This window comes from Typopeltis vanoorti, unplaced genomic scaffold (assembly GCF_054136105.1).
Source record: "Typopeltis vanoorti isolate ZY-2024b unplaced genomic scaffold, IOZ_Tvanoo_1.0 HiC_scaffold_830, whole genome shotgun sequence".
NCBI lineage: Eukaryota > Metazoa > Arthropoda > Arachnida > Uropygi > Thelyphonidae > Typopeltis > Typopeltis vanoorti.
Window position 1 is genome coordinate 4,152 of NW_028328233.1, and position 12,630 is coordinate 16,781.

At 32.4% G+C, this 12,630-nt stretch overlaps 1 protein-coding gene across 1 annotated transcript; it reads right to left on the minus strand.

Moving 5' to 3' along the window:
• Positions 1-2,403: 2,403 nt before the first annotated feature.
• Positions 2,404-11,117, minus strand: LOC150092068 (uncharacterized; the record flags this gene model as incomplete). The annotated part of the gene is made up of 4 exons (XM_090415335.1): positions 11,000-11,117; positions 9,495-9,638; positions 5,944-6,087; positions 2,404-2,547 (listed from the first exon to the last, which is right to left on the minus strand). Coding segments are annotated over exons 1-4 (550 nt in total), but the record flags the coding sequence as incomplete, so codon positions are not given.
• Positions 11,118-12,630: the final 1,513 nt, after the last annotated feature.

Consider the following 12,630-nt stretch of genomic DNA (forward strand, 5'->3'; position numbering starts at 1 on the left):
GTCTAGGAAACTCGTGGTAAAGGCGGAATAAGCTCTGATCACTATTCTTAATATTTATCCTTAATACAAAGAACATCTGCTATAGGAGATGTATGATGCCATGTATTAAAGGCAAGGAGCCACTACCCAGACCGGTTTCGACTTTTATTGAGGTCTCGTCAGTGGGTGCCAGGCTTAGAAACACTAAGATTTTAGTAATACAGAGCTTATAAGTATTTTACATAAAGAAGATACCATAAGGTGCTTTGACCTTATGAAATAAAAATCTCAGGATGAGATACCTTGGGACTTGCACTAAGTCACCCCTACTTGCAGGCGCAAACTTGACTTACTTCTCTGTTTGCTTACCTGGGAAATGTATTAAAACCAGATTTATTTATATTTAAAATTGCTTGGTATCTTTAACGTATATTATACGCAACGTAAAAAACTCTCTACATCTATCTCTCATCCTGAGAATTACTATCAGATCTAAGCGAACATGAAAACATGCAACACACCGTTTCATAAAATATGAAATGATCTGTTACAGATAAAAACAACTTAACGCTGGTGTTTATTCTTAGTAGAGAAAACCTACGTATAAAAATAATTTATTGAAATACATCCGTTGAGTCCAGGATTTATTCTCCAGCTATAAAAGCAAACCAGCTTTAAGTTTAACAGTAGATTTAGATGAATTATTTTCATATATTCTTAGAAATTTGCTGTACTGTGGAAACGTCTAGCTGAAATTTAGATTTTTAACTGGATTCCCCCCCCCCCCCCAATTACAGCAGCATCCATATGAGACAGTGATTCTTCTTGCTGAAATAGACATTGGTCTGTTCGTAGAAACGTTATAAAGTATGAAGAATTGCGTTCTGGAAATGTGGCAATATAAATTATTCGTTATCTGTTTAAAAATATTAATGCTGTCTGATTAAAATATGCCTTTCTCTTATCTTAGATAGCGAAAGGCAATGACTCCTATTTAGATCGGACAGTGAAGTAAGGCATAAATGCTTCCTTTAAGCAAGTATTAAAATATATTTTGACATCTGTGATGTAGGCATCTAGCAGACACGGAAGTTATTGTATTGTCTATCTATTCTCTGCTCTGTACCAATCGAGATTTCTCATATTTCCTGTTGTAAATATAAGAATGGTACTCGGCGGCCTCTTTTGAATTGAGCTTTCAGTTTGTCCGAAGTAAGAGTGATGACAATCACATTGATCTTGGAGTCCATTAGGGAGAGCGTGAGGTGAGCGTAAGAAGAAGGAAACCAATCTGATGATTTAATCAGAGGTAGAAAATAGAGACTAAATGCAATATTTTTGGAATTCTGGAAATTGGTTCTGAGATGTGGGAAATGTTTAAGTTTGGAACTCGACGTACTGTTTCCCTAATATTTAAGCTCGGAAAATAGGAATAAAAAGAGATAGTGTGCAGTCTTTTCTAAGAAGCTATTCGTTTTCATATATATATTCCTTGTTTTAGAATTTACTGTAATTCTTGACGAGTAGAAGAAACGGTTACAATGTAATACAATTTTTATATTTCCGGTGTTAAGTGTAGGATGGTTAGCAGATACCTGTTTCATATAACATCCCGTATAAGACGACCATCGATAAACGAATTTTTCCAGGGAGTTAAATAACTCATAGTTTATGTATATATAATTTAAATAACAGAGTAACTGCGCTAAAGAGCTTATACACCGCCAAAATACCAATAAACTTAGCGAAGTATAACGACCTACTCCACCTGTCTCGTTTTTTAGACCGGCCAAATTCAAAAAAAATACGAAGACTTGCTGTATAATGATGCTCCAGAGAGTCGCGATGACGACACTGTTGATGACCATCCAATAGATGATTGAAATAAATGATTATATTAAAACTACGATATTTTAACTACTTAAAGTTTTATTATTTTTTACCATATTTCATTTTTTGTGTATTATTGTTTACTTAATAAAGAAGTATTTACCAACCTTTGTTAGTATAATAATTCCCTTAGTACCTATTATCTTGAATCAAGGGATATGAACTGATCATTATTTATAAATTAAATAATTAGTTGTTTATAAAATCAGATATTAGCAATCTGATTAATATAAATATGTGCGTAATAACCGTTTTTTTTAAAAGGCATCAACCACTGGGAAAAACCTCTTCAGTCCAGCCATTTCGACAAAAAGGCCATTATTATCCATGTGTGTTTTTTTAATAATTAAGTACTGTTTAAAATACTTATGCTTAATATACATTAATGTACCATATCTATTTTTTTGTTATGCTATGTTCACTTGTATTTTTACAACAAGGAAAATTTAATTACCTTTTTTTCTTAAGTCAATATCGTGGACTGAAATTGTTTCCCCCCATCCTTCATATGAAATATTTTATCAAAATACTTACGTTGACATTGTGGTGTCTCATCGTCTTTTAAGTTGAAACCCGATTTGCAAGTACAAGTTATCTTAGATTCCTCTGTTTCATCTACTATACACGAAGCCATTCCCGGACCACACTCTGCATTTTGTTCTGCTGTGCATTCTTTCGCTGCAAAAGTAAATGAATTTTTCCAGTATATTTTTATATGATGTTTTTTATAAGAAGAAATTAAATTAAATTAAATTAATTGTTTAATTAATTAATTAAGAAAGGAACTTTAAAAAATAAACTGTAATGAAAAAAAAAAGTCTTTCAATCTTAAGAAAAATAAGTTTCACTAATGACCGATTGCTGACAAAAACAAAGATTGCAAGTAGCATACGAGGGAATGTGTGTGGTACATAGATATTTCAAAAACTGTTCATTAAATATATAATTTATATACAGGAGCAGAAGCACAAAAAAAATCTCTCGAAGAATTTAAGATATAATTGGAATATGGAAAAATTCGGTTTCATTTTTTTCATGTTTTACATTTCGTAGTGTAATTTTTGAAGAGTAGAACAAATGAGCATATGGTTATAAAGTTTTTTAAGTACTGTCTTTTCTAATACGTGGTGAGCAGAATCCTGCTGAATGGAACATCCAGTAAAAGACGATTTCAGATAAATGGAAGTCTTTATTTCACCTGATGTTGACAGGAGTGTAATGTATCTCTAAAAGGGTAATTTGCTGTTTTCTTTATTTTCCATAGCATTATTCGAATCGTATGTTATAATAGTTCTTTTTATTAAATTAAATTTAGTGATAATTCCAGTGATGGTTCCTCAATTTTATCATTACGTTGTTTTATAGATGACATCACAAGACACTATCTGTTTTAGAACATTATGTTGGACGCCCCCTACCTTGTAATTATATGTCAGTTTCGACGATGATGGACGTTAATATTAATACAAATATTCATGACGTTATTTAAATAAATACTACTACTTACACTGTTTGGAAAGATGGCAACGACACCATGGTGTGACCAACAAACATCCAGGGCGCCCACCTTATTAAGATGTAGAACTTAATATAGCTACAGAGAAGGCACATATTCTACGAGACATAATTTTCTCAAGCGTGCTATAGCTATCACATTGGAAATTTGAAGCATTTTTCTGGTAGGTATATAATGAGTTCAATTAGGCGGTTACGTTCTGGATCCCCCCTAAATTACAGCAGCATCCATATGAGACGGTGTTTCGTTTTGCTGAAATAGTTCTACATTGGTCTGTTCGTAGAAATGTTATAAAATAGGTAGCATTGAGTTTTGGTAATGTGGCAAGATAAATAATTCGTTATCTGTTGAAAAATATTAACCTTTCCGTTATCTTAGATAGCGAAAGGCAATGACTCCTATTTAGTTCGGGCGGTGAAGTAAAGCATAAATGCTTTCTTTAAGCAAGCATTAAAATATATTCTGACATATGTGATGTAGTCCTCTAACAGACACGTATGTTATTGTATTGTCTATCAATTACCCGCTCTGTTCCAATCGAGATTTCTCTTATTTTCTGTTGTAAATATACGAATGGCGCTTGGATGGCCTCTTTCGAATCGAGCTTTCAGTTTTTCCGATGTAAGACTGATGACAATCATATTGATCTTGGGTAGAATAAGGAGAGCCTGAGGTGAGCGTAAGAAGAAGGAAACCAATCTGATGATTTGAACTTCTTCTTCTTCTACTTCTTCTCTTCCGTCTAAGACGGGTCGAGGTTTCTCTTGAGCAGGATCTTTCAGTCTTCTCTATTCCTTGCTGTTCGAAAAAGTTCCTTATATGTTCTGCATCCCGCGATGTTCTTTATTAATTTCAGCGAGGTAATTCTTGGTCTTACAGGTCTTCTTTTTTCAGTTGGAAAAGTATTGATTAGGAGGTTATGAAATCTGACTGCATCCATGCGTACAGTGTGTCCAAACCATCTCCGTTGTTATTTTCTAATTTTTTCTCTTATTGTCTTTTTATACAATAGTTCTTGTCTGATTGTGATGTTTATTTTCTTTTCTATCCAACTTGTTCTATTTATTTTTCTTAAGAATTTCGTTTCAAATGCTAGCAGTTTTTTCTCCTCTCTTTTTTTAACTGCCCACGCATTTGCTCCATAGATGACTGTTGATATAATAATTGCTTCAAATAATTTGATTTTGGCTTGTTTAGATATCTTGTTTGTTTTCGAGATTTTCTGTACTTTTCACATGTTTGTCTATCCAATCCCTATTCTGTGTTTGACTGTTTGGGTTCGTCTATTGTTTCTGTTAATTTTGATCAGAGGTATATGAATTTGTCTACTTGTTCTATTTATTCTCACTTTAGGGTGGCTGAGATGGTAGTTCTGTTCCTGCATATTTTCATCACTTTTTTCTTTTGTATATTTAGTGTCATGTCATATGATTTAATCAGAGGTAGAAAATAGAGACTAAATGCAATATTTTTGGAATTCTGGAAATTGGTTCTGAGATGTGGGAAATGTTTAAGTTTGGAACTCGACGTACTGTTTCCCTAATATTTAAGCTCGGAAAATAGGAAAAAAAGAGATAGTGTGCAGTCTTTTCTAAGAAGCTATTCGTTTTCATATATATATTCCTTGTTTTAGAATTTACTGTAATTCTTGACGAGTAGAAGAAACGGTTACAATGTAATACAATTTTAATATTTCCGGTGTTAAGTGTAGGATGGTTAGCAGATACCTGTTTCATATAACATCCCGTATAAGACGACCATCGATAAACGAATTTTTCCAGGGAGTTAAATAACTCATAGGTTATGTATATATAATTTAAATAACAGAGTAACTGCGCTAAAGAGCTTATACACCGCCAAAATACCAATAAACTTAGCGAATTATAACGACCTACTCCACCTGTCTCGTTTTTTAGACCGGCCAAATTCAAAAAAAAATACGAAGACTTGCTGTATAATGATGCTCCAGAGAGTCGCGATGACGACACTGTTGATGACCATCCAATAGATGATTGAAATAAATGATTATATTAAAACTACGATATTTTAACTACTTAAAGTTTTATTATTTTTTACCATATTTAAATTTTTTATGTATTATTGTTTACTTAATAAAGAAGTATTTACCAACCTTTGTTAGTATAATAATTCCCTTAGTACCTATTATCTTGAATCAAGGGATATGAACTGATCATTATTTATAAATTAAATAATTAGTTGTTTATAAAATCAGATATTAGCAATCTGATTAATATAAATATGTGCGTAATAACCGTTTTTTTTAAAAGGCATCAACCACTGGGAAAAACCTCTTCAGTCCAGCCATTTCGACAAAAAGGCCATTATTATCCATGTGTGTTTTCTTAATAATTAAGTACTGTTTAAAATACTTATGCTTAATATACATTAATGTACCATATCTATTTTTTTGTTATGCTATGTTCACTTGTATTTTTACAACAAGGAAAATTTAATTACCTTTTTTTCTTAAGTCAATATCGTGGACTGAAATTGTTTCCCCCCATCCTTCATATGAAATATTTTATCAAAATACTTACGTTGACATTGTGGTGTCTCATCGTCTTTTAAGTTGAAACCCGATTTGCAAGTACAAGTTATCTTAGATTCCTCTGTTTCATCTACTATACACGAAGCCATTCCCGGACCACACTCTGCATTTTGTTCTGCTGTGCATTCTTTCGCTGCAAAAGTAAATGAATTTTTCCAGTATATTTTTATATGATGTTTTTTATAAGAAGAAATTAAATTAAATTAAATTAATTGTTTAATTAATTAATTAAGAAAGGAACTTTAAAAAATAAACTGTAATGAAAAAAAAAAGTCTTTCAATCTTAAGAAAAATAAGTTTCACTAATGACCGATTGCTGACAAAAACAAAGATTGCAAGTAGCATACGAGGGAATGTGTGTGGTACATAGATATTTCAAAAACTGTTCATTAAAAATATATAATTTATATACAGGAGCAGAAGCACAAAAAAAATCTCTCGAAGAATTTAAGATATAATTGGAATATGGAAAAATTCGGTTTCATTTTTTTCATGTTTTACATTTCGTAGTGTAATTTTTGAAGAGTAGAACAAATGAGCATATGGTTATAAAGTTTTTTAAGTACTGTCTTTTCTAATACGTGGTGAGCAGAATCCTGCTGAATGGAACATCCAGTAAAAGACGATTTCAGATAAATGGAAGTCTTTATTTCACCTGATGTTGACAGGAGTGTAATGTATCTCTAAAAGGGTAATTTGCTGTTTTCTTTATTTTCCATAGCATTATTCGAATCGTATGTTATAATAGTTCTTTTTATTAAATTAAATTTAGTGATAATTCCAGTGATGGTTCCTCAATTTTATCATTACGTTGTTTTATAGATGACATCACAAGACACTATCTGTTTTAGAACATTATGTTGGACGCCCCCTACCATGTAATTATATGTCAGTTTCGACGATGATGGACGTTAATATTAATACAAATATTCATGACGTTATTTAAATAAATACTACTACTTACACTGTTTGGAAAGATGGCAACGACACCATGGTGTGACCAACAAACATCCAGGGCGCCCACCTTATTAAGATGTAGAACTTAATATAGCTACAGAGAAGGCACATATTCTACGAGACATAATTTTCTCAAGCGTGCTATAGCTATCACATTGGAAATTTGAAGCATTTTTCTGGTAGGTATATAATGAGTTCAATTAGGCGGTTACGTTCTGGATCCCCCCACCCCAGCCCGAATTACAGCAGCATCCATATGAGACGGTGTTTCGTTTTGCTGAAATAGTTCTACATTGGTCTGTTCGTAGAAATGTTATAAAATAGGTAGCATTGAGTTTTGGTAATGTGGCAAGATAAATAATTCGTTATCTGTTGAAAAATATTAACCTTTCCGTTATCTTAGATAGCGAAAGGCAATGACTCCTATTTAGTTCGGGCGGTGAAGTAAAGCATAAATGCTTTCTTTAAGCAAGCATTAAAATATATTCTGACATATGTGATGTAGTCCTCTAACAGACACGTATGTTATTGTATTGTCTATCAATTACCCGCTCTGTTCCAATCGAGATTTCTCTTATTTTCTGTTGTAAATATACGAATGGCGCTTGGATGGCCTCTTTCGAATCGAGCTTTCAGTTTTTCCGATGTAAGACTGATGACAATCATATTGATCTTGGGTAGAATAAGGAGAGCCTGAGGTGAGCGTAAGAAGAAGGAAACCAATCTGATGATTTGATCTTCTTCTCTTCCTTCTTCTGCTTCTCTTCCGTCTAAGACGGGTCGAGGTTTCTCTTGAGCAGGATCTTTCAGTCTTCTCTATTCCTTGCTGTTCGAAAAAGTTCCTTATATGTTCTGCATCCCGCGATGTTCTTTATTAATTTCAGCGAGGTAATTCTTGGTCTTACAGGTCTTCTTTTTTCAGTTGGAAAAGTATTGATTAGGAGGTTATGAAATCTGACTGCATCCATGCGTACAGTGTGTCCAAACCATCTCCGTTGTTATTTTCTAATTTTTCTATTATTGTCTTTTTATACAATAGTTCTTGTCTGATTGTGATGTTTATTTTCTTTTCTATCCAACTTGTTCTATTTATTTTTCTTAAGAATTTCGTTTCAAATGCTAGCAGTTTTTTCTCCTCTCTTTTTTTAACTGCCCACGCATTTGCTCCATAGAAGACTGTTGATATAATAATTGCTTCAAATAATTTGATTTTGGCTTGTTTAGATATCTTGTTTGTTTTCGAGATTTTCTGTACTTTTCACATGTTTGTCTATCCAATCCCTATTCTGTGTTTGACTGTTTGGGTTCGTCTATTGTTTCTGTTAGTTTTGATCAGAGGTATATGAAGTTGTCTACTTGTTCTATTTATTCTCACTTTAGGGTGGCTGAGATGGTAGTTCTGTTCCTGCATATTTTCATCACTTTTTTCTTTTGTATATTTAGTGTCATGTCATATGATTTAATCAGAGGTAGGAAATAGAGACTAAATGCAATATTTTTGGAATTCTGGAAATTGGTTCTGAGATGTGGGAAATGTTTAAGTTTGGAACTCGACGTACTGTTTCCCTAATATTTAAGCTCGGAAAATAGGAAAAAAAGAGATAGTGTGCAGTCTTTTCTAAGAAGCTATTCGTTTTCATATATATATTCCTTGTTTTAGAATTTACTGTAATTCTTGACGAGTAGAAGAAACGGTTACAATGTAATACAATTTTAATATTTCCGGTGTTAAGTGTAGGATGGTTAGCAGATACCTGTTTCATATAACATCCCGTATAAGACGACCATCGATAAACGAATTTTTCCAGGGAGTTAAATAACTCATAGGTTATGTATATATAATTTAAATAACAGAGTAACTGCGCTAAAGAGCTTATACACCGCCAAAATACCAATAAACTTAGCGAATTATAACGACCTACTCCACCTGTCTCGTTTTTTAGACCGGCCAAATTCAAAAAAAATACGAAGACTTGCTGTATAATGATGCTCCAGAGAGTCGCGATGACGACACTGTTGATGACCATCCAATAGATGATTGAAATAAATGATTATATTAAAACTACGATATTTTAACTACTTAAAGTTTTATTATTTTTTACCATATTTAATTTTTTGTGTATTATTGTTTACTTAATAAAGAAGTATTTACCAACCTTTGTTAGTATAATAATTCCCTTAGTACCTATTATCTTGAATCAAGGGATATGAACTGATCATTATTTATAAATTAAATAATTAGTTGTTTATAAAATCAGATATTAGCAATCTGATTAATATAAATATGTGCGTAATAACCGTTTTTTTTAAAAGGCATCAACCACTGGGAAAAACCTCTTCAGTCCAGCCATTTCGACAAAAAGGCCATTATTATCCATGTGTGTTTTTTTAATAATTAAGTACTGTTTAAAATACTTATGCTTAATATACATTAATGTACCATATCTATTTTTTTGTTATGCTATGTTCACTTGTATTTTTACAACAAGGAAAATTTAATTACCTTTTTTTCTTAAGTCAATATCGTGGACTGAAATTGTTTCCCCCCATCCTTCATATGAAATATTTTATCAAAATACTTACGTTGACATTGTGGTGTCTCATCGTCTTTTAAGTTGAAACCCGATTTGCAAGTACAAGTTATCTTAGATTCCTCTGTTTCATCTACTATACACGAAGCCATTCCCGGACCACACTCTGCATTTTGTTCTGCTGTGCATTCTTTCGCTGCAAAAGTAAATGAATTTTTCCAGTATATTTTTATATGATGTTTTTTATAAGAAGAAATTAAATTAAATTAAATTAATTGTTTAATTAATTAATTAAGAAAGGAACTTTAAAAAATAAACTGTAATGAAAAAAAAAAGTCTTTCAATCTTAAGAAAAATAAGTTTCACTAATGACCGATTGCTGACAAAAACAAAGATTGCAAGTAGCATACGAGGGAATGTGTGTGGTACATAGATATTTCAAAAACTGTTCATTAAATATATAATTTATATACAGGAGCAGAAGCACAAAAAAAATCTCTCGAAGAATTTAAGATATAATTGGAATATGGAAAAATTCGGTTTCATTTTTTTCATGTTTTACATTTCGTAGTGTAATTTTTGAAGAGTAGAACAAATGAGCATATGGTTATAAAGTTTTTTAAGTACTGTCTTTTCTAATACGTGGTGAGCAGAATCCTGCTGAATGGAACATCCAGTAAAAGACGATTTCAGATAAATGGAAGTCTTTATTTCACCTGATGTTGACAGGAGTGTAATGTATCTCTAAAAGGGTAATTTGCTGTTTTCTTTATTTTCCATAGCATTATTCGAATCGTATGTTATAATAGTTCTTTTTATTAAATTAAATTTAGTGATAATTCCAGTGATGGTTCCTCAATTTTATCATTACGTTGTTTTATAGATGACATCACAAGACACTATCTGTTTTAGAACATTATGTTGGACGCCCCCTACCTTGTAATTATATGTCAGTTTCGACGATGATGGACGTTAATATTAATACAAATATTCATGACGTTATTTAAATAAATACTACTACTTACACTGTTTGGAAAGATGGCAACGACACCATGGTGTGACCAACAAACATCCAGGGCGCCCACCTTATTAAGATGTAGAACTTAATATAGCTACAGAGAAGGCACATATTCTACGAGACATAATTTTCTCAAGCGTGCTATAGCTATCACATTGGAAATTTGAAGCATTTTTCTGGTAGGTATATAATGAGTTCAATTAGGCGGTTACGTTCTGGATCCCCCCTAAATTACAGCAGCATCCATATGAGACGGTGTTTCGTTTTGCTGAAATAGTTCTACATTGGTCTGTTCGTAGAAATGTTATAAAATAGGTAGCATTGAGTTTTGGTAATGTGGCAAGATAAATAATTCGTTATCTGTTGAAAAATATTAACCTTTCCGTTATCTTAGATAGCGAAAGGCAATGACTCCTATTTAGTTCGGGCGGTGAAGTAAAGCATAAATGCTTTCTTTAAGCAAGCATTAAAATATATTCTGACATATGTGATGTAGTCCTCTAACAGACACGTATGTTATTGTATTGTCTATCAATTACCCGCTCTGTTCCAATCGAGATTTCTCTTATTTTCTGTTGTAAATATACGAATGGCGCTTGGATGGCCTCTTTCGAATCGAGCTTTCAGTTTTTCCGATGTAAGACTGATGACAATCATATTGATCTTGGGTAGAATAAGGAGAGCCTGAGGTGAGCGTAAGAAGAAGGAAACCAATCTGATGATTTGATCTTCTTCTCTTCCTTCTTCTGCTTCTCTTCCGTCTAAGACGTGTCGAAGTTTCTCTTGAGCAGGATCTTTCAGTCTTCTCTATTCCTTGCTGTTCGAAAAAGTTCCTTATATGTTCTGCATCCCGCGATGTTCTTTATTAATTTCAGCGAGGTAATTCTTGGTCTTACAGGTCTTCTTTTTTCAGTTGGAAAAGTATTGATTAGGAGGTTATGAAATCTGACTGCATCCATGCGTACAATGTGTCCAAACCATCTCCGTTGTTATTTTCTAATTTTTTCTATTATTGTCTTTTTATACAATAGTTCTTGTCTGATTGTGATGTTTATTTTCTTTTCTATCCAACTTGTTCTATTTATTTTTCTTAAGAATTTCGTTTCAAATGCTAGCAGTTTTTTCTCCTCTCTTTTTTTAACTGCCCACGCATTTGCTCCATAGATGACTGTTGATATAATAATTGCTTCAAATAATTTGATTTTGGCTTGTTTAGATATCTTGTTTGTTTTCGAGATTTTCTGTACTTTTCACATGTTTGTCTATCCAATCCCTATTCTGTGTTTGACTGTTTGGGTTCGTCTATTGTTTCTGTTAGTTTTGATCAGAGGTATATGAAGTTGTCTACTTGTTCTATTTATTCTCACTTTAGGGTGGCTGAGATGGTAGTTCTGTTCCTGCATATTTTCATCACTTTTTTCTTTTGTATATTTAGTGTCATGTCATATGATTTAATCAGAGGTAGGAAATAGAGACTAAATGCAATATTTTTGGAATTCTGGAAATTGGTTCTGAGATGTGGGAAATGTTTAAGTTTGGAACTCGACGTACTGTTTCCCTAATATTTAAGCTCGGAAAATAGGAAAAAAAGAGATAGTGTGCAGTCTTTTCTAAGAAGCTATTCGTTTTCATATATATATTCCTTGTTTTAGAATTTACTGTAATTCTTGACGAGTAGAAGAAACGGTTACAATGTAATACAATTTTAATATTTCCGGTGTTAAGTGTAGGATGGTTAGCAGATACCTGTTTCATATAACATCCCGTATAAGACGACCATCGATAAACGAATTTTTCCAGGGAGTTAAATAACTCATAGGTTATGTATATATAATTTAAATAACAGAGTAACTGCGCTAAAGAGCTTATACACCGCCAAAATACCAATAAACTTAGCGAATTATAACGACCTACTCCACCTGTCTCGTTTTTTAGACCGGCCAAATTCAAAAAAAAATACGAAGACTTGCTGTATAATGATGCTCCAGAGAGTCGCGATGACGACACTGTTGATGACCATCCAATAGATGATTGAAATAAATGATTATATTAAAACTACGATATTTTAACTACTTAAAGTTTTATTATTTTTTACCATATTTAATTTTTTGTGTATTATTGTTTACTTAATAAAGAAGTATTTACCAACCTTTGTTAGTATAATAATTCC